Source organism: Channa argus, chromosome 4 (assembly GCF_033026475.1).
Source record: "Channa argus isolate prfri chromosome 4, Channa argus male v1.0, whole genome shotgun sequence".
Taxonomy (NCBI): Eukaryota; Metazoa; Chordata; class Actinopteri; order Anabantiformes; family Channidae; genus Channa; species Channa argus.
In genome coordinates, this window is record NC_090200.1 from 509803 (window position 1) to 532871 (window position 23069).

At 40.6% G+C, this 23069-nt stretch overlaps 2 protein-coding genes across 3 annotated transcripts; both read left to right on the forward strand.

The window, feature by feature from the left end:
• The first annotated feature begins 414 nt into the window (after window positions 1-414).
• On the forward strand, window positions 415-7042 carry LOC137125527 (NLR family CARD domain-containing protein 3-like). Its single transcript, XM_067501139.1, has 2 exons — window positions 415-4207; window positions 4772-7042. The coding sequence occupies exon 1, from the start codon at window positions 1963-1965 to the stop codon at window positions 2983-2985; it is 1023 nt and encodes a 340-aa protein (XP_067357240.1). The 5' UTR covers window positions 415-1962; the 3' UTR covers window positions 2986-4207; window positions 4772-7042.
• A 3067-nt stretch (window positions 7043-10109) lies between these two features.
• Window positions 10110-23014, forward strand: LOC137125475 (NLR family CARD domain-containing protein 3-like). Of its 2 annotated transcripts, none has more exons than XM_067500988.1 (12): window positions 10110-10242; window positions 11360-11479; window positions 11593-11739; window positions 12670-12801; window positions 14553-14631; window positions 14792-15020; window positions 15918-17694; window positions 17784-17957; window positions 18610-18783; window positions 20213-20365; window positions 20813-20859; window positions 21015-23014. In XM_067500988.1, exons 2-12 carry the CDS (start codon window positions 11391-11393, stop codon window positions 21539-21541), a joined length of 3528 nt encoding a protein of 1175 aa, XP_067357089.1. In that variant the 5' UTR covers window positions 10110-10242; window positions 11360-11390; the 3' UTR covers window positions 21542-23014. The 2 variants fall into 2 exon arrangements, with proteins under 2 accessions (XP_067357089.1, XP_067357090.1); XM_067500989.1 differs by lacking the exon at window positions 10110-10242 and adding an exon at window positions 10259-10442.
• The last annotated feature ends 55 nt before the right edge of the window (window positions 23015-23069 follow it).

The following is a 23069-nucleotide window of genomic DNA, read 5'->3' on the forward strand; positions in this document are numbered from 1 at the left end:
TCTTCATTGCTTGGAATCGACTGTAAGTTTGTGGACTTTGTTGCTGCAGGATGTTTGGAGTGAAGCAGGGCTGTTTTTAGACCGAGCAGAGCTACATGGAGCTGCTGGGGGCTCAGGGTGTTTGTGATGAAATCCAGAAAAATGGCCGTAGTCATGTGTGATGATTTTCTGTTCATTAATACACTGACAATAAACCATGTGACCTGCTGTGGAAGCTGATTCTACCTCTGGTTGTTCACAGTGTGAACATATATTACACATAGAACTCTTTTTAGAGACTGATGTCTGTCTGTGTCTGTGCTGCTACTTTATGAAGCTAAACTGTTTTTATTCCACAGTTTAAATAAAAAAACTATCAGTAATTTAAAAGATGAAGTCACAGTTTTTCAAGCGTTCAACTTGCTGTAACCTGTCCTCCTGTCTCAGGGATCATGTGGACACCTGTCACTGCTCATGTCCTCGGTTACTGGACATCACGGGGGTGGAAAGTCCCACATTCTCCATTTCTAGAAGAAACTGATCTGAATTCTGAACCAGTTTGACATTTCACAGCATTTCTGAGTCAGTGAACGTTCCATCAGCTGGAGATGATTTTAAACATCATCACATAAGAGTTAAAATAACTTAATATTGTGTTTTTATCACCACGAAATAACTAAGAAGAAATGATTTCAATGATTTTCTTCATTACACCTTACTAATAATTATCACGAACGTGTCGACTCTGTAATTTCTGTAAAGACTTAATCTGATGGAGATTTACAGTTTTTTTCAAGGGAAAGAGGAAAATAAATATATATAAGTATTATTATTTAGAAGGAAAGAAAATATAGTATGTACTTCATAGGGACACCTGAGAACAATGTTTTGGGTTATGAAGGTTCAAAACTAGTAGCGGGCGAATAATCAAATATCAGTGTATGGCAGATGCTCATTGCTAAGCTAATAAAACAGTTGATTAGATATTTCTCTGTACCTTAAGCTCAGGCTTGTGGAATTTGAGTACAAAGAAAGGGTTTTGAGATTCAGCATTACAAAATCTGAACATAAATTCATTAAATCATGCTCTAAAATTGACTTAAAATAATAACTTCATAATTACTGGGGACTCAGTCCTTTGTGTCTAGAACCATCTTTACAACAGTTTTTTTGTTTCAGTAATTAAATTTTTCTCCATGATGACTTACAGTACAAATACTGGTCCACGCATTTTGGTATATGGCCTTTCAACATTTGATAAAAGAAAAAATGTGATCAATAAACAGCTTCGTCAAACACCCTCTTCCGCAGTTGGTCATCCCAGAATCTGAGTGCAGATTACACACTTGCTCACACATTATGTCTCTTGATGTGAACCTTGCACACAAAGCAAATAACTTACAGCGTCGCTAAATGTTGTTATGGGTATGTGTAAAAGAACGTGTGAGGAAAATGTAAAGGAGATTAACGTGGAATTTACCTCTGTCTGACTGTTAAATCACTTTAACTTTTATGTCTATTGGATAATACCTGATGAAGATCTGTGATAGAGCAAACATTGCTTTCCAATTTAATTTGCTCATAGTTCAGTTTGTCAATCTTTTATCTGTGTATGTTTTGTTTTTTCTGTTTTTGGTGTGGTTTGTTGAATTGGTGTCTCACATTCTGTATGACCTTTATTAATGTATTTGTGTTCATTAAGGAAACTTGGCTGTCAAATGTCAGAATAAACTTAAATCTAACCTGCAGCAGAAATTCCAGCATATGTTCTAAGGCATCACTAAAGCAGGAAACCCAACCCTTCTGAATCAGATCTACACAGAGCTCTACATCACAGAGGGAGGGACTGGAGAGGTCAATGATGAACATGAGGTCAGACAGATTGAAATACTATCCAGGAAACCAGTCAGACCAGAAACAACAATCAGACAAGAAGACATCTTTAAAGCCTCATGTGGAAGATATCGACGAAACAGAACAGTTATGACAAAGGGAGTGGCTGGCATTGGGAAAACAGTCTTAACACAGAAGTTCACTCTGAACTGGGCTGAAGACAAAGCCAACCAGGACATACAGTTCACATTTCCATTGACTTTCAGAGAGCTGAATGTGCTGAAAGAGAAAAAGTTCAGCTTGGTGGAACTTGTTCATCTCATCTTTCCTGAAAGCAAAGGAATCTGCAGGTTTGAAGAGTTCCAGGTTATGTTCATCTTTGACGGTCTGGATGAGTGTCGACTTCCTCTGGACTTCCACAACAATGAGATCCTGACTGATGTCACAGAGTCCACCTCAGTGGATGTGCTGCTGACAAACCTCATCAGGGGGAACCTGCTTCCCTCTGCTCACCTCTGGATAACCACACGACCTGCAGCATCCAATCAGATCCCTCCTGAGTGTGTTGACATGGTGACAGAGGTCAGATGGTTCACTGACCCACAGAAGGAGGAGTACTTCAGGAAGAGATTCAGAGATGAGGAGCAGGCCAGCAGAATCATCTCCCACATCAAGACATCACGAAGCCTCCACATCATGTGCCACATCCCAGTCTTCTGCTGGATCACTGCTACAGTTCTGGAGGATGTGTTGAAAACCAGAGAGGGAGGAGAGCTGCCCAAGACCCTGACTGAGATGTACATCCACTTCCTGGTGGTTCAGTCCAAACTGAAGAACATCAAGTATGATGGAGGAGCTGAGACAGATCCACACTGGAGTCCAGAGAACAAAAAGATGGTTGAGTCTCTGGGAAAACTGTCTTTTGAGCAGCTGCAGAAAGGAAACCAGATCTTCTATGAATCAGACCTGACAGAGTGTGGCATCGATATCAGAGCAGCTTCAGTGTACTCAGGAGTGTTTACACAGATCTTTAAAGAGGAGAGAGGACAAGGTGTTCTGCTTTGTCCATCTGAGTGTTCAGGAGTTTCTGGTTGCTCTTCATGTCCATCTGACTTTCATCAACTCTGGAGTCAATCTGCTGTTAGAAAGACAGTCAACATCCTGGTGGTTTAAAGTGTTTAAAAAATGTTTTGCTATAACCAGTGTGCTATAAAGAAGGCCTTACAGTCCAAATGGACACCTGGACTTGTTTCTTTGCTTCCTCCTGGGCTTCTCACTGCAAAGCAATCAGTCAATGCTACATGGCCTGTCCAAACAGACAAACCAAAAAGTAAACAGTCCGGTACTTTAAGAAAAAAATCAGTGTGACACCGTCTGCAGAGAAAAGCATCAACCTGTTCCACTGTCTGAATGAACTGTACGATTGTTCTCTAGTGGAGCAGATCCAACAGTACTTGAGTTCAGGAAGTCTCTCCACAGAGAAACTGTCTCCTGCTCAGTGGTCAGCTCTGCACTTCATGTGAGTGTCATCAGGTAAAGAACTGGACGTGTTTGACCCAAAGAAAAACTGTCCAGACTTTTAAGAGAAGGGTCTTCTGTTTGTGATGGGAGTGGTCAAAGTCTCCAAGAAAGTTGTGTGAGTACAAAGATAAAGAGTCAATTTATTCATTAAATACACTGCTGCTGTAAGTTTCAACAAGAGAAAAGATAAATATCACATTTTAATACTTGTTTCCTTGTGTTACACTGCATTTACTTATTTGTTATCACTAAAACTGTCATTTTATAAATCACTGTCTTTCAGTCTGAGTGGCTGTAACCTCTCAGAGAGAAGCTGTGAAGCTCTGTCCTCAGTTCTCAGCTCCCAGTCCTCTAGTCTGAGAGAACTGGACCTGACCAACAACAACCTGCAGGATTGAGGAGTGAAATTACTCTCTGATGGACTCAGGGTGACTGAGGGTCCACAATGTAAACTGGGGACACTCAGGTCAACCTGTAAAACTTTGGTAGAATTAGAATCAAAATTAGATAAATTTTGCAACAATGTGTGAAACTCTTTTACAATAATATTAAATAGATATTGAGAGTCCAAATAGTCAGTCCTAGATATAATGTTTAAAATGTATGTCTACATCTGCCTTAAACACATAGAACCTTAGCTAAAATGTGAACAAAATGAAGGAAATAAACAAACACACCAACTATTCACAGATGGTTCCTGATTTGTTTTGTGTGTTTGCAGACTGTCAGGTTGTCTGATCACAGAGGAAGGTTGTGCTTCTCTGGCCTCAGCTCTGAGCTTCAACCCCTCCCATCTGAGAGAACTGGACCTGAGCTACAATCATCCAGGAGACTCAGGAGTGAAGCTGCTGTCTGCTGGAGTTAAAACTCTCAAGTATGGATGTTTTAATTAATGTTTAATTAATTTAATAAATTGTAATTTTGTCCTAAACCTCTTTAGGACACATTGGAGACTGGACACTCTCAGGTATGAAGACACCTGCTGCAGAGTTTATCTGAAATTAATCTTCAGTATCTCATTTCGACTTTCTGAAAACATGTATGTTAAAAAATGACACATTTTTACGTGTCAGGGCCAGAGAAATTGAAATGCACACAAGTGCACTCACACTCACAGTCCATGTATGTAGAGCTGTTCTTCTTGGACTCTGCTCCAGTTTCTTGTTTCCTCTGATGTGCCATTAGTTTAGGTGGTGACAGAGTGAGACTGAAAGCAGGTTTCTGAACTAGATAAGTGAACTTCTGTCCATGTCTAACTCCCTGCTCCGTATCAGTCCAAGATAAGGTCTCCAGTTCCTTTAGTCTTTGCTGAATGTCCATCCCTACATACAAGCCTCCATTAGAACAGAAGAATCAAACAGTGTGTGTCTGAGAGCCATGTAATGTTTATGTGTGCATGCTGACAGAGAATGTGCTCTGACCCCCCTCCTCCTTTCAGGGTGGAGCCTGGTGGAGAACGATGGCTGAGACCAGGTCTGAGGAAGTGTAAGTGTGTTTTTAATGAGATTGATGGAAACAAAGCAGCAACATTCAACCATCTTCAAACTCTCACATCACTCATTCACATCATCAAAGTGTCAAGTAACGAACAAATGATGGATTAATAGCTGCAGCAGTTTGTGTCTTGTTCTCTCCATCAGATTTCTGTCAACTCCCAATCGACACAAACACAGTGAACAGGAAACTACAACTGTCTGACAACAACAGGAAGGTGACACATGTGTAGGAGATTCAGTCATATCCTGATCATCCAGACAGATTTGGCTACTATGGTCAGCTGCTGTGTAGTAATGTTCTGACTGGTCGCTGTTACTGGAAGGTGGAGTTTAGTGGTTGATGTATCAGTGAGTTACAAAGGAATCAGCAGGAAAGGAAAGGGTCAGTGTGTGTTTGGAAGGGAAAATCAGTCCTGGAATCTGGTCTTTTGGGATAATTGTTACTTTGGCAGATACAAAAACATAGAAACACAGCACTTCCCCTTCTTCTCTTCCTCAGTCTCTAACAGAGTAGCAGTGTATGTGGACTGTCCTGCTGGGACTCTGTCCTTTTAAAGAGTCTCCTCTGATGAACTGATCCACCTCCACACCTACAACATCACATTCACTGAACCTCTGTATGCTGGGCTTCATGCCAGAGTAGTGTGGAGAGTCTGGTCCTGTCAGAGAAACTGTGTAGATAGATTTTTGTGTTGCAGCATCTTACACATAATAATATATAAACACAAAGTAATAAAATATCACAGTTTAAACATAAAATAAAATAAAATGACAATCATAGTCAAACTAACAATCTACTGTACATTTCTGCAGTTTAGTGACGACAATCCTAAAAAGCTTCAGATATGTTCCTGTATGTCTATTGAAAGTGTCTTAGAGCCGTGTACTGTTTGTAATAAATATGCTTATGCAGGAACAGTGGATGTATGTTACAGTTGCATTGTAATTATGTGGTGATAAAGGTCTGTCACAGTCGTTGTACAGACTAATGGCTGTTGGCAGAAATGACCTCCTGTACTGTTGTTTGTCACAGTGGAGCTAAAGAAGCGTCTTCCTGAAGCTGAGCTGTTCTCCATGATGTGTAACAGTATGTGCAGCATCCTCCTGTCCACCACCAACTCCACAGTTTCCACAGATGTCCCCAGGACAGAGCAACTTTCCTAATCAGTTGGTAAAAGATTGGTACAGACTGGTAAAACATCTGCAACATCTGGTTGCACACATAAAAAGAGTTGAGCTTCCTCAGGAGGTAGAGTCTGTTCTGAGCCTCTCTGTAGACGGCTGCTGTGTTCACTGTCCAGGCTAGTCTGTTGAAAAAAATAGTTTCCATGATGAGGTGAAAAATACAGAGCAAGAGAAAGGTTAAAGAAATAGTTAAACACCTAAATAATACGTTGAAAATATCTAACAGGAGTAAATGCAACAGGTGGCCACCTGAAGTGGTATTGTTGTGTCTGCACCATTTCAGTAGGTCTGTGTTTGACAGTTAGTTCAGTCTTTCCATGTCTGTCTCTTTCACTTAGATTCATGGATTAAATCAGTTTCTTGTAGAAACAGTTCTGAATGATTCCTTGTAAACTTGTTCCTCTTCCAGTCCTTTAAAGATGAAGCTTCCATCATTACAGGATCAACATGTTGCTGACTGCTCAACAAGTCTTTTTCTGTCTTTTATCTCTACTGACATTATCAGACGTCATTAGAGTTTTGTCCAAACACATCTGGAAACACATCTTTGTGTGAGCTGATCAGAAACTGAGGTTGTACCAAACAGAGAATTAGTGAATCAGCTCGTTAAGTCCTGATCCAGAAAACTGATTCTAACGTCCACAAATGCTGTTTGATTCCCACACGTTAGACTGAGAGACGCTGCTTCAGTAAAGAGACAGACTGTTCATGTTTCATCTGAGTTTCTTGTTCAAACTGTCTCAGTTTATTTTGTAAAAGTTTTATTTTACTTTTCTAACTGAAAATTTATGTAATGAGGCTTTTGAAATAACTGTTTTCAGTTTTTGATTTATTAACTACAAACATTTGACATAATTCTACACAGCTGCTACTATTATTTGTATTATTATCATTTTACTTGAAGCTTTTTCCTGTTTTCACATAAAATAAAAGTTGTGTCATAGTAGAACAGAGTTTGTTGAGCGCTTTGTTCCTCGACTGGTCCACGTGTTGAAGTGTCCTCAGAAACTGAGACACTGGACCCTGAATTCCTGCATATCTACATATCTGTGTTTTCTGGTCTTTATTACTGTGTGTACCTTTAAAAAACCTTGTTGAGAATTGGTGCTATATAATAAAGTTGAATTTTATTGAAAAAGTGTGTGTGTGTGTCCCTCACTTATTTGGATTTACATTTAATAACAATGTAAAAGTGTCACACTCTTATTGTGGAAGGTGCTGTTGCTTCCTGTCTAAGAGGCTGGACACAGACCAGCAGCCTTATTATTACGTCAGCTCCAACTGTTACTGATTAATGATTATTGATCAGTAGAAGCTGATTAAGGAGGCCGGTCTGAACCAGGCTACTGGTCATTGTTCAGCACTTTGACACAGGGACAAACAGGAAGTGTCTCCTTGAGAAGCAGTTTGTAGCAATGAAACTAATGTAGAGATGATCAGCTGCTGCACTTTTCTTTCTCTTCAGCAGCTTGAAAACTGTGGATTATTCACAGATTTACAAGAAAACTCCACAAGCTGAGACACTGAGCTCATCTTTGTCTCCAAATTTCACTTTGGACCAAGACTCATCCTGCGGAGTCACAACTGAAACGTCCGAGCCTGCGTGAGGTCCCTGAAGTGTGCAATCAGAGACAGAGGAAACACCTGAGTGAGATGACGGAGCTGGACGCTGAGTAGCTGCTGGTTTTTGTCTCTTTCCAAAAAAAAGGGTAAAGTTTCCACTTTGTCCTTTTCCCAAATTAAGACACTTTTTAGATCAGTGGGACTGGACACGTGAGGACCAGAGGACAGTCCGATCAGGACAGCACATGTTAAACTAGTGGGAGAGAGCAGGAAACCAAAGCGTCACTGGGACCTGAAGAGACAAGAAGCATGTACTGGGAGTCTGGGTGTCACTGCAGTGTCATGATGTAGGAGTGAAGTAGTGGAGCTGGTTTAAAGGATGAAGCCGGTCCCCCCACAAACCAGCTGTGTGTGTTTGTGAGTCCAGAACCACAGAGAGGAAAATGTGAATAGACTGTTTAAACGGCTGAATCCTCATAAAGCTGTGGCCTGGACTCTGTCTCCCCCTCCACCCCGAAGCTTCCTGGGGACCACAAACACCCAAGAGCTCAAGTGGGAGCAGAATATCAGCTCCCTCACCAAGAAGGCTCAGCAGAGGCTGTATTTCTTGCAGCAGCTGAAGAAGTTTCATGTCCTTGTGAGGATGTTGGTGAACTTCTACACTGCCATCATTGAATCCATCCTCTCATCCTCCATGACAGTCTGGTTTCCTGCAGCCACAGCCAGGGACAAGGCCAAGCTGCAGCGCATCATCCACTCATCCGTCATTGGCTGCAGCCTCCCATCTCTCCAGGACCTGCAGAAGGGCAGGTTGTGTGTCACACCTTTGCATTTTAATGTTCTATTTTACATTATGTGTTTGCACCTGACACCAAGATAAATTCCTAGTACTGTTCCTGACATGAATCACTGGGTGAAGTTTAAAAACAAGAAAGAAGACAGAAATTAGACCCCCCCCCTCAGAACTTGCTCAGCCTGAAGATTTGTAGTAAACTGGACTAAATATGAGTGTGTTTCTAGTGATGAATGATGAGCCAACAGCTCCACAGGTAAATCTTCCTGTTATTGTTATTCCACATACACCGATCAGGCAAAACATTATGACCCCGTGTTACTGCAGTACATGAATACATGGTCATAATTCTTTTCTTCATCATCTCCTCCCCTTCTCACTCTCCTCTTCCTCGTCACACCAGCATCTCCCAGCCTCCTTCACCGCCTTGAACAGCTCCTCCATCTTTTCTTCTCCTTTCTAATAAACTCTTCCTCTTCTCTTTTTCTCATATGACTCACATGGTTCAGGAAGAGCAAACAGGGTCCCATGACCATCTCTACGCCCCTTCTCCCCCCAGCCTCTCCCCCTCTCTCAGTTTACAACAAGAGTACATTCAGCTCAGTGTGAGTTTACTGCCCTCCAGTGTTCACTGTCTCTCACTGCAACTGTCACTTAGTGCATCATCTCTGCTGTACATCTTAGTTTATACACCTATCCTGAATCTGAATGATAAGCATTACCTACATCATACATGCAGTGCAGTAAAAAGTGATGAATGTGAAAATATCTAAGTAAAGTTCAAGTATGTACTGTAAAGTAGACTTAAGATAAAGGTTCGCTATTGTCAGAAAATATGATTATGAATACAAATCTAAAAACACAGTAAAGTCTCCACTGACTGTTGAGCAGCTAGTGATGAAATATTGTGGTTAATTAACGTCTTCATGTAAAACATATCAAGTGAGTTTCTGTTGCAGGTGAAGCAGGTGTCTGCATGAACACGCGATATATACAGTTTTCACAGACTGATTTACCTCTAACCTAACTGAGAGCACAGTATAACCATCTCTGCTTTAACAGCCAATGTAATGTAACAAGATGAGCTGTGAAAACACTGGAGATAATAGTGCACTAAACTGGATCAGACAGTAGCAGGAAATGCACAAAATACTTTCCGTGACTCACACGTGTGTGAACCAGCCAGAGACTATGTACAGTATGTAGAGGTGCTTATCCTGGACTCTGCTCTCCGGCCTTTCTGACAGTTTCAACATAAAAACTAAAATATTATAACCTTGTAAAAGTAACATTCATGGCAGAGCCTGTGCGATTGTATTAAGTCGCTCATACAGAGCAGAAAACTGCTAGTGTTGGGGGATGAACCAGCAAACTGTTGTTTGGGATCTAAACGTGATGAAAATAAAGTCAGACTTTAATCTGAACAGGTATTTACAGGTGGCCAACATAATTTCCTATCAGTTCCAAGTTGGCAAATTTAGGTACAAAAAATGACTTGATAGTTTGTTGGAAACATCAAACATTGGACTAATGTGAAACACAGTAAACTACATTTAAGACGTAGACGACACAGGTGAAGGTAAAGAGCTAAAGCTCATTACTGCTCATGGTATTTTTTCTAACAGTGCATCAACTCACTTATTTTTAGGGTTGTGTAAATCTCGAACACTGTTTTTAATGCTCTGGTATTTTCTAGTAGGTTATTTGTAGTAGTGTTTTTATGACTTCAGACTAAAACTAAAATGCTGTCTTATTGTGAAAATCTGCTTCTATTTCCTGCCTCGAGCTCGACTCGTTCCAGGAAACAGCTCGCCTGTGTCTGCAGGTCTGAAGTGGAGGATGTTCTTCTTCATGTCTTTGTTTGAAGCGACTGTAAGTTAGTTACGTTTGATTCTTTGACTTTTATTCTGTTAACTGAACTAATTAAGACTTAAGTCCACAAACAGGATCTTCACTAAGGTCCCGATCCAGGACTGGGAAACACCCCCTCCGACTGGTCCCTGCTTAAACTTTACTTTTACTTTCACTTCCTCTGATCCTGACGCACTTTATTTCCTCCGTGTAAAAGTAAAGTAAGTGAGATTATTCAGAGTTTTCCTCTGTAATGACGCTGTGTTCCTGTTGTTAGTTTGTTCCACTAGAAACAGCACAAATCTGCTGCCTAACAAACAGCTAACGAGCTGCTGTGTCCATGTTTGTTTCTGTCAGAGATCAGAATAAGTAGAGCTGGAGCTCCACTGAGCGCTGTATGAGCTGAAATGTTGAGAGTAGAGGCTGGTGGTGCAGCAGATTCGTTTTCTTCTTATGTGCAGATTTGTGAAACACTGTAGTTTATGAACAATTGCAGAAAAGACAATTAACTCTAGTTTCTTCAATAACTCTTTGATTTGACACGTTCATTTCCTACAGCGACATCTAGTGGGTAAGAAGACCACAACAATACACAACAAATTAACAGAAAAACACTAACAGTTCTTGTTGTTTTCTTTTGATTTACTGTCTGATTTTCAAGTCAAGTCAAGTTCTATTGTCAGTTCTTCCACATGTACAGTACATACATACAGAGAATTGATATTGTGTTACTCTCAGATCCATGGTGCATACAGATAATGCTAACAGTGGAGCCTGATGCCTTTAAAAAAACAGACAAATCTGATCTCTTTAGTCTAGAGAACACAATAATGGTGATGTGAAGATTTTTTAAATAATTATGAGCCTAAGATGTGCTATGATAAATTTATTGAGAGAGATTAAAGAAAACAAACACTGATAAAGGAGCATGAGAAACATTTGTAGTCATGAATAAAAACTAAGAACAAACATAAGTGTTGAGACTTGATGTGGAACAACAGCAGCAGCAGCAGGCAACTGTCAGATAAAGGTACTGGAGGAAATGTCTGACTGCATTGCAGCAGAGAAGAAGGAGAAATGATGGAGAGGAGGATTGGAGTTGATGTGCAGATGAAGGATGTGTGTTTTCTCTCCACAGGAAGGTAGAAAGTGTGTGTGAATTCAGCAGCATGGATCAGTGTGAGGACAGAGAGGAGGGAGACCCTCCCTCTAAAACCACTCTGTGTGGGGAACCTGAGAGCCAGACCAAAGCTCAGAGGTGAGATGAGGATCTCTAACTGTCCATGACTCTTCTCCATGTCAGAGCTCAGCACCAACAATCACTCCACCATCATTATTCACACTCTGACCTCTGTCTGTGTTGTGTTCAAGACCAGAGAAGCTGCACAGACCAGACTCTGCTGGACCCAGATCAGCATCTGGACCTGAAACTGTTATCGGTTGTTTGTCTATTACAAGTGACAGATCGAATGATCGCCTCATATATTTTAAAAGAAAACAACCTGTTGCTTCAAAGAAGTAAGTTGAAACTTGTTTTACATGAACATGCAGTCTGGGTGTGTGTGGGTGGTGGGGCCCAAAATTCCTTTACACACCGATCGGTGTTCATGTGGGGCCCAGATGCTGGGTCAGGGTCAGGGTAAGTATAGGATTAGTCAAGTACTGGTAAATCTGTGTGTGTGTGTGTGTGTGTGTGTGTGTGTGTGTGTGTGTGTGTGTATGATGAATGGTAAAAGCATTCCACCAAGTTCTAATCAATAGATAGAATTATTGTACAAACAATGTGTGTGACTGTATCTGAACATGGATGTAGAGCACAATGACAAATATTGTAAAAGTGTCCAGACTCATCCGTAACCCGCTGGGTTTTCATAGAAAGCAGCACAGGTTTTTGAATGGATTGGTTTGTAATTCTGATCCTCACTAATGATTTTTTTATTAGTGTTCAACAGTTTGTTTTGTCACATTCCAAATACCACTTTGCAGGGATCTTTGTATCTGCAGGTCTCAAAAGCATCATATTTAGTTAACTGCAAACAATCTTAAATTCAATTTACACTGGTCCTAAAATATTTTTCTTGTCTGGTTTACACAGTAAGATAAGTTGAATAATGTTTAAGTCAAATTCCTCTTACTCCTCACATTTGAATCCTCAGACTGGAAACAATTAGTTTTGTGGAGGATACATTTGTTTGTGGACATAATTCTTTAGGTTGGTTTTGCCTGTCTTTGTAGTCATTTACCTGGGAATTTCAGACTAGACACTGTGGTTTACAGTGGTGTTATGGTGTTGAAGTGTATGACTCTGATGGGAACTAGAGGAAAAACAGGCTTAAGAGTTCAGCTCCACTGCATAAAGATATGATGAAAGAGCTGCTGGTTTGTCCAACATTTCATGTTGCTGAAGATTAAACTTTCCACTCTGTGGTCTTCCTTTTGGTCTATCAGGGTCCATCAGAGACCAGACTCTCCTGAACCAGAACCAGAACCTGGACCTGAACCCAGTCTCATGTCTTTGAAAAGTGAGAGATCAAATGATCGTCTCATTTTTTTTAAAGACCAACCAACTGCTGCAAAAATGTAAGCTGTAACTGAAATGTGTCCAGTGCCGTCTTCTACCCCTGATTTACAGTATGTTTAAATGCTGAAGCTGCTTTTAGTTGTTATGCTTTGAGCTATGAAGGAGTCTAAAGGGGATCCAAGAACAACTGACAATATTATTTAAAATGATTTATTCGATTTAATTACTTATTATATTCATGTTTTAAACAATTTCACTATTTACTTGTGTTTTATTTGAAATTATCTGTTTTCATCTATTTTCATTTTATTTCAACTGTTTTGATTAAGCATGTTGATGGGCACCAAAAACCGATCAGATATACTGGTTTGATATGCGATGCAGTGCAGAAGCTTGTCTGTCTTTATTAGGAGGGAGCTGGAAGAACCAGACTCTGCTGAACCTAGTACCAGATATGTGTCTCTGAAGAGAGACCACACATCTACACAAAAGTATAATTGAAGGAAAAGGCAAAACCATATTGATCAAAAGTAGGAATTTACAAATTATCATGAAATTAGAACTATGATAAGAGACTGTTAGGAACTTGCAGTATATGAGTGATCTAAGTACAACAAGTGTCTGATACAAGTCTTTGAGCAGCTTTATTGGGGCAGCTGAAGGTTCTGGATACCTTACTTGAAGGCTGAGTTTTTCCTCAACTTGCAGCTTGGCCTTCATCTTTCAGCAGATTTCCTGAGAAGCATGGCTGTATGAGCCAACCAAGGGGGTTAGTTTAGTTATTTGTTTTATGTAATGTTTGCCTGTGTGCGTAATGTAAATGTTTGTGTAATGTGTGTTTGTGATGTGTCTATGTACTGATGATGTCATTACTGACACCATATAGCTTTGATAGTTGCCTCTGATGGCTGCCTTTGTAGTTTGTGACCAGTGGTCAAGGAAAAATGCAATGCTAAGAGTTTGTTAAAGGGAGATGTTGTTCGGCTCAGCTACTGAAGGGAGCAAACATGACACAGTAACTGGTGCAAAGGAATTAACTACAAGGAGGTGTGGACCACAACAAGGTAGAAAAAGTTTCTGTGTACAGCAATAGAGGCACACGGTTTCTTACCGAGTCCTGTGAGTTCGGACCTACTTTGAGAAACTTGTTTGATGAAACAGCTAGTGAGTGTGCTTTTGGGATTACTGAGGTTAAAGTTGTATGTACAATTGATCTGTCATCGGCTAAGTTGAGAAGCAAGTACAATAAATGTTCAATGCTTGTCTAACAATGATCTCTGGAGTGAAGTATGTGCTGAAGCGTCAGATTCGAGTAAGATCACCTCTACAATGGCCATGTCACAAGTATCTGTGCTTGACTCACCTCAGTTATCCAGCTAATGCATTCTCTTGGCATCCTGCTTGTAAAGCTCAATGTATCAGTTCATGCTAGAAGAACCTTAAATCTAAAAGTACAAAGTCCAGTTGGAGGCTTAACAGTCAAAACGAACAGTCACAAAATCTTTCTGTCTGTTGGCTAATGTCTCTGCAGTCTCTTTATCAATATCACACATTACTGCATCATGTCAACGCTTTTCGTGAGACTAAGTGACCAAACTCAGTCATACATGTAACAGCCACTACACACTTTATTTGGATTTATACTAACTATGGCACTGCAACAGTTCTCGGTGGGATCAGCAGGACTAGTAAACCTTTACCACTACAGGGAGTCTCTAATTCCAAATATGGCTTCATGGACCTTTTACCTTTTGTGTGTCTCTGTGTGGACAGACATAATGTGAGCTCATTCTTCCTGGTTCCTCCACAGAGTGGACCAGCAGAGCTCAGAGGTTCCCAGTGGTCAGTCTGCCCAGCAGCATCAAACACACCTGGACTCCATATTTATGGTCTGTACATGTACATCTACTACTTTTCCATCTGTTGTGTCCACAATAATGTCAATGCTGCACTTTTTAGACCAGAATTGTCAGTCTGTCCAACATGGATCAGATGTTTGGCTCCATGGTTTTACTTGGATTGTGTCATTCATATAGTTTTCTGTTCCAGCTGCTGGAGGACAACATTGTCACTTTTGTGAAGAACGAGCTGAAGAAAATCCAGACGAGTCTGAGTCCAGATTACCCAGAATGCTTAGAGAGTCAGAGGGAGGATGAGGAGGTGTTGGATGGTGAGGATGAAGAGCAGAGGAGGAGCAGCAGAGAGTCATTTCTGAAGATCACAGTGAACTTCCTGAGGAGAATGAAGCAGGAGGAGCTGGCTGACTGTCTGCAGAGCAGTAAGAGCATATCTGTAAAGATTTAAACTGATGGAGAAATTGATCATTTCCTGATGGCTCAACATGGAGGCATTTTTTAAATATAGATTCTTTATAGATTCTTCACCACCTGCAGGGAGGGGGATAACTGTCATTTGCTTTGCAAGCCAGTCAGCAGGAAATGTTATGGTGTGTTGATGCCTGGCTTTGTAGACTTGTTCTAGAGACGTGATAAGTAACCATTGTAATGTGCGAGGAGCCTGATTTGATGTGGGATGTGGTGCATTGGTTGTAGTGTCGTAAACTACATATACTTGGGCTTAGGATCCACACTACTGGAAAAGGGTTGGACTTTCTTCTGCTGTGTAGCACAGGGTGAGGGGCACTCAGTCAGTGTGGAGATACTTACAAGCTGCTGGGTGGGTGTTGTGTTGGAGTTTTTCCTGGAGAACAAAGGGTCACCTTTGTGTAACTGAAGGTCATTGGACAGTTTTCCCACAGCTCTGACTGTGTGTGTTTATGCACTGTACAGCACTGCAGACTGTCTAGTCCTTTTGGAGACTCTGAGTGGGGTCCTGGAAGGTGCACCACTTGCAGACTCCATAGTTCTGCTGGTGAATTTATTGCTCAAGTGTGTAATGATGATGAAACCACAGCAGCGCTTGGGTGATCTGGAAAGAGTGGTACTTTGTTCTGCTAGTTATAAATTGGTCACAAAAACAAAATGTTTGATTTTTTTTAATAAGGGCATTGTGTAGGTGAGCGTTATAGGCTGATGGTCAACTTTGTGGTCATATCATCAGAACTGAAGAAGAAAAGCTGTCAAATGATCACCAGCACTGATGATTCTTTAGATAAAATTATTAATGTTATATAGACTTTCAATTCACTGATATCATTTTTTCTTCTTTCATTCAGAAACCTCTGCTGCAATTTGTCATGAACTCAAGTCTAACCTGAAGCTGAAGTTCCAGTGTGTGTTTGAGGGCATCGCTAAAGCAGGAAACCCAACCCTTCTGAATCAGATCTACACAGAGCTCTACATCACAGAGGGAGGGACTGGAGAGGTCAATGATGAACATGAGGTCAGACAGATTGAAATACTATCCAGGAAGCCAGTCAGACCAGAAACAACAATCAGACCTGAAGACATCTTTAAAGCCTCACCTGGAAGAGATGGACGAATCAGAACAGTGATGACTAAGGGAGTGGCTGGCATTGGGAAAACAGTCTTAACACAGAAGTTCACTCTAGATTGGGCTGAAGACAAAGCCAACCAGGACATACAGTTCACATTTCCATTGACTTTCAGAGAGCTGAATGTGCTGAAAGAGAAAAAGTTCAGCTTGGTGGAACTTGTTCATCTCCTCTTTCCTGAAACCAAAGGAATCAGCAGGTTTGAAGAGTTCCAGGTTGTGTTCATCTTTGATGGTCTGGATGAGTGTCGACTTCCTCTAGACTTCCACAACAATCACATCCTGACTGATGTTACAGAGTCCACCTCAGTGGATGTGCTTCTGACAAACCTCATCAGGGGGAACCTGCTTCCCTCTGCTCACCTCTGGATCACCACACGACCTGCAGCAGCCAATCAGATCCCTCCTTGGTGTGTTGACATGGTGACAGAGGTCAGAGGGTTCACTGACCCACAGAAGGAGGAGTACTTCAGGAAGAGATTCAGAGATGAGGAGCAGGCCAACAGAATCATCTCCCACATCAAGACATCACGAAGCCTCCACATCATGTGCCACATCCCAGTCTTCTGCTGGATCACTGCTACAGTTCTGGAGGATGTGTTGAAAACCAGAGAGGGAGGAGAGCTGCCCAAGACTCTGACTGAGATGTACATCTACTTTCTGGTAGTTCAGTCCAAACTGAAGAACATCAAGTATGATGGAGGAGCTGAGACAGATCCACACTGGAGTCCAGAGAGCAGGAAGATGATTGAGTCTCTGGGAAAACTGGCTTTTGAGCAGCTGCAGAAAGGAAACCTGATCTTCTGTGAATCAGACCTGACTGAGTGTGGCATCGATATCAGAGCAGCCTCAGTGTACTCAGGAGTGTTTACACAGATCTTTAAAGAGGAGAGAGGACTGTACCAGGACAAGGTGTTCTGCTTCGTCCATCTGAGTTTTCAGGAGTTTCTGGCTGCTCTTCATGTCCATCTGACTTTCTTTAACTCTGGAGTCAATCTGCTGTTAGAGGAACATTTTACTTCCCAGAAATTTCAAACAAAGAAACAGAAATCTGCAAAGAAACTGTTTTATAACAGTGCTGTGGACAAAGCCCTACAGAGTCCAAATGGACACCTGGACTTGTTCCTCCGCTTCCTCAGTGGTCTTTCATTGCAGAACAATCAGATTATCCTACGAGATCTGGTGACACATACAGGCTCAAAAATCAGTCGGCACATCAAAGAGAAGATCAGTGAGAATCTGTCTGCAGAGAAAAGCATCAACCTGTTTCACTGTCTGAATGAACTGAATGATCGTTCTCTAGTTCAGCAGATCCAAAAGTACCTGACATCAGGACGTCTCTCCACAGAGAAACTGTCTCCTTCTCAGTGGTCAGCTCTGGTCTTCATCTTACTGTCATCAGGACAAGATCTGGATGTGTTTGAACTTAAAAAATACTCTGGTTCAGAGGAAGCTCTTCTGAGGCTGCTGTTAGTGGCCAAAGGCAGCAAAAATGCTCTGTAAGAACATATCATATAATTTTTGTTCGATTGACTGCACTTTTACATGTAGAGCCAAAAGATATGTGTCTTCTTTCCATTATCTTTAGGCTGACTGACTGTAACCTCTCAGAGAGAAGCTGTGAAGCTCTGTCCTCAGTTCTCAGCTCCCAGTCCTCTAGTCTGAGAGAACTGGACCTGAGTAACAACAACCTGCAGGATTCAGGAGTGAAATTACTCTGTGATGGACTGAAGAGTCCACACTGTCAACTGGAAACATTACGGTCTGATTAATTTCCAGTTTTCTGTGAATTAATAAAATTTAATTAAATTAAATGAAAAGAAGATAAGAAAATAAACTTACTAAGTACCACACTTACAAAACACACACATGGCTAAATTAAATGGACACTACTTTACACTGCAGTTATTCTATAGCCTCACTAACCTAATTAAATTTTACTTTATATAGTAATGTGTCACCTTAGATTCTCTTGTTCGTTTATCATTTGTGACAAAACTCACAAATGGTCCATGTCAAACATAGACTGGACCTAAGTACAGTTGTGAATTCGTCTGCATGCTGTTGTGTATGTAGTAGGTTATTGATTGTAGTTATTTTATGTTAAGTAGGAAGGTCACTACATATATTAATCTGTCAACAAACTTCAAGATGTCTCACCTAAGGAACCAAAATGTCCAAAAAATAGCTCTGGTTGAATAATTAATAATTGCAATTAATATTAAATATTATTAATTGCAATTAAATGCAATTGCCGGATGTCCTACCTGCCACAACTCTCTCATTTTATCCGGGCTTGGCACTAGGGTGGCCCTCAGTGGCTGGGCGGAGCACCACCAGGTGGGGTGGGATTTGAACCTGCGACCTTCTACATCCCAACCCAATCATCTTTTGTTCTTGTTATTTGTTTCCAGGCTGAATCTGTGTAATGTCTCTGAGAGAAGCTGTGAAGCTCTGTCTTCAGTTCTCAGCACGCAGTCCTCCAGTCTAAGAAATATGGACCTGAGTAACAACAACCTGCAGGATTCAGGAGTGAAGCTGCTGTCTGCTGGACTGAAGAGTCCAAATTGTACGCTGGAAACTCTGAGGTCAGGATACTTGAAACTTTGTTTATTTCATCATGTCGTCTGCAGGGATAATAAGGTTACTGGTTTCACTGTAAACTATGGTAAAGTTTCTGATGGTTAGTTTTACTATTTCAAATTTAAATTCTTTTTTAAATTGAGGTCAATTACAGTGCTTGAAAAAAAAAAACGTTCTCATTGTAGAGATAGATAATCTATTTTCCAACATCCAGTTAAAAACAGGCTCCCAGACACAGGGATTCTCCCTCCTTACCATAACACTACATGTGCTGGATGTCGACTCCTACAGACTTGACTGACATGATGCTGGTACCAGCTGTCCTATGAAAATACGCTCCCTGCACACCGAGCTGCAGCTTTAGCTATTCTGATGCTCTGTTTTGCTGTGAAATGCAACTTCTTAGCCTGTGGATGGTAAAATTGCTTGATTCGTGCTGCCTGTAGATATTGATGAGACTTGCTGCTGTAGTTTGGCCAAGGTAACCAAAACTCTTTAGTCCCTGTTAGTCAAAATAGTTATTTTGCATTTTGATCTAAATAACTTTCATCTCCAGGTCATTTTACGATAAATGTTACTGTCAGTACACCAAACACCCATGTTTGTATGTTTTTACTTTAAAAATACACAAGACTCACTCCGGGTTTCCTATAATAATGATTTGTAGCTAGCAGCTTAATAATTAGGAGGATAATGAGGCATATTGTTTAGTTTCCACTTGATACATGCATCTCATAGTAGTGTGACCTGCATCCTTGTGACTTGATAGGTGTGTTTCTTTGTGTTCAACACCCTGTACCCAAAACCTTTTAGAACTTTGGTATCAGTGCATGCTGTAGAGGGAAAAATGAGTTTGCTGGCACTGTACCTCTATTTACTGTATGTTAATGGTTGGGCTCATATAGGTTCTATTTTTTTGACTTTATGTACTCAAATACAACCCAGATGATGACAGTTTGTGTATTAGTTTTTTTGAACATTTTCAGCACCTTTTAACAATGTCATGATAATCGTAATCACCATTATAATTTTGGTCACAATGATGACGTAATGAAATTTTAATCCTGTTTCAATTCATGTTTCCAGTGCCGCAGATGATTTTTGATATTGTTTCAAAATTTACCTTCACAGCATTTAATCTGCACCACAATTTATATAAACAAAAGCCAAATACACACATTCAGCAAACTATTCATTGTTCTCAACACTGAGGAAGTGACTGGTTGTTTTGGTCTTGTGACTGAATTGATAATGATAACTGATGAATAATGTTTTTCTGTTGTGAATGCTCACAGCAGAAAAAAATTTTCCAGAAGAAAAGAGCTTCACTGTCCACAAACATTTGAATGTTGTTAGCCTTACAAATAGTTACACTTGTGTTTTATACATTAATGTCTCAAAGTATCTAGAATGTGTTGTTATGTGTGTCTGCAGACTGTCAGGTTGTCTGATCACAGAGGAAGGTTGTGTTTCTCTGGCCTCAGCTCTGAGCTCCAACCCCTCCCACCTGAGAGAACTGGACCTGAGCTACAATCATCCAGGAGACTCAGGAGTGAAGTTGCTGTCTGCTAGAGTTGAAATTCTCAAGTATGGATGTGTCTGTCACTCACTCACTCTGTGTGTTTGACTCATGGTGGATATGAGTCTTAAATGTTATTTGAACAATCAAACATGCAGAAAAATTGTTTTCATTTCACAACAGAAACAGTTTGAACATGAAAACAAGGTGTTTGTATAGATGGAGAGGTCATTAGAATGAACATCTCAAAAGTGGTAATAATTCATTAATTTTAATACATATAAGTTTAACCTTCTGATCAAGGATCAGATTAATGTCTGTAAGGGTCCAGGACATGTTTAGTTTTGCGTAACACAAAGACTGAAAACAGATGAAAGATGTTGGGCTGTTCCTTTATCACTTTACACCAATGTGTGTCTGAGAGCCATGTAATGTCCATGTGTGCATGCTGACAGAGAACGTGCTGCTCTGAACCCCCCCCCCGCCCCCCCCCCCCCCCCCCCCCCTCCTTTCAGGGTGGAGCCAGGTGGAGAACGATGGCTGAGACCAGGTCTGAGGAAGTGTAAGTGTGTTTTTAATTAGATTGATGGAAACAAAGCAGCAACATTCAACCATCTTCAAACTGTCACATCACTCATTCACATCATCAAAGTGTCAAGAAATGAACAGATGATGGATTAATAACTGCAGCTGTTTGTGTCTTGTTCTCTCCATCAGATTTCTGTCGACTCACAATCGACACAAACACAGTGAACAGGAAACTACGACTGTCTGACAACAACAGGAAGGTGACATTTGTGAAGGAGGATCAGTCGTATCCTGATCATCAGAAGAGATTTGACCAGTGTCCTCAGCTTCTGTGTAGTAATGGTCTGACTGGTCGCTATTACTGGGAGGTGGAGTGGAGTGGAAGGACTGATATAGCAGTGAGTTACAGAGGAATCAGCAGGAGATTAAAGAATAAAAAATGTGTGTTTGGTATAAATGATAAATCCTGGAGTCTGACCTGCTCAGGTGTTGGTCATTCTGTCTATCACAGAGAAACATTAATCTCCTCCATATCCTCAGTCTCTGACCGATTAGCAGTATATGTGGACTGTCCTGCTGGGACTCTGTCCTTCTACAGAGTCTCCTCTGATGAATTGATTCACCTCCACACCTTCAACACCATATTCACTGAACCTCTGTATGCTGGGTTTGGAGTGTGGCCTGGATCCTCAGTGTTTCTGTGTCCAGTGGAGTAGAGACAGTCTGACTGTTGAAGAGTTAGATTTTCTGACCAATTCACAAATATTCTGTCTAAAAATATGTACTTTTAGTTGATTTGTGATTAATAATGATGAGGATGATGATGATGCATTTTATTTATAAATTGCCTTTCAAATCACCCAAGGTCCCTTAAGGTGAAGAAAAGTTGTTAGTCATCCATGTACTAAGATCATAGACATAATAAGCAGGGGTCCCTGGCAGAAGAGGGTGAGCAGGATTCAGGGCCATATGAAGTTGGGTATTAGCAAATTAAATAGGAAATGGACTCCAGGAACATTGTTATCCTCACCAACCAACACACAAAGGTTCTTCAGGACATTGTTCACACCACAGCGACCAAACCACAGGTTCTGCGTAACGCTGTTGATCCCGTCCTCTGTCCTCCTCATCAGTGTCAAACTGACAGTGAAGATGTGTTCAACAGGAATAAGATCAGACTATAAAACAAATGATGAGGAACAATCAAGGAGGAGGAAGTTGGTGCAGGAAATCGGAACAGGATGGGGGACACTCTGTTCTACACACAATGGACAGACGTCACGTTTGAGCTACATTTGTCTTCAGACATACAGAGACACTTGTGCTGTGGATGATGTAGAATCCAGGCTGGAATCAGAGGAACCTTTTCTGGTGGAGCTGTGGCCAGATAGATGAGAGACACAGAGACACCTTGAAGAGACCAAAGGAAGAGGAAGAGGAAGCACACTCTGACCACTTGGTTTCAATAAATTGATTGAGATGAAAAAATGACCACTGCATGCTTCTACTTAAATGTCCTATGATCATGATATAATATCACTGGAGCATGACCTTTTTACATTTTCCATAAGTTTGACCTGAAAGTTGAAAATCCCTAACTTTTTGTGAGTAGTGTATTAGAAATGATGTGCAAGATGTAACCATCACGTAACAGTCGACTGAGTGTAAAACTTTTCAGATAGTGTTTTTTACGCACACACTGTTTTTATGTTTGCTGTTTAATGATCATCATAAATGTGTAACTGAGTTTTTATGTGTAATAGTTTGTTTCTATGTTATTTATCAGATGTAACCAGAAGGACTTTGATTGTTTAAACAATTAATATGTGTCCTCTAATATTTACAACAGTCACAATAATCCATGAATAATCTTTATTTTACTCAGAAAGCAGTTGTAAATGTTCAGCTGATTGAGGTTTCACAAAACTGTGGTTTCAAAAGACAAAAACTGTTTAGACATCAAATAAATAAATCCAAGACATCAGAAGATGATTTTGTATTATTACAGACACTGTTCTATAAGTTTGTTGGGTCTGTGTATCATCTGTTAGTTCAATATTTCCTTTAGTCTGGAAAACCACAAAATTAGATCAGTTTGGTGTTTTTAAGGCCTCTGACAATGGGAAAATGTTGGTGTGTTTTTGTCTAAGTAGTAATTCAATCAGCAAATAAAGAAAAACTAAGCCATTGTTATTTCTGGTTTTCTCTTATTTTGTTGTGTATTGTGTTCAGGTGAGCTCCACA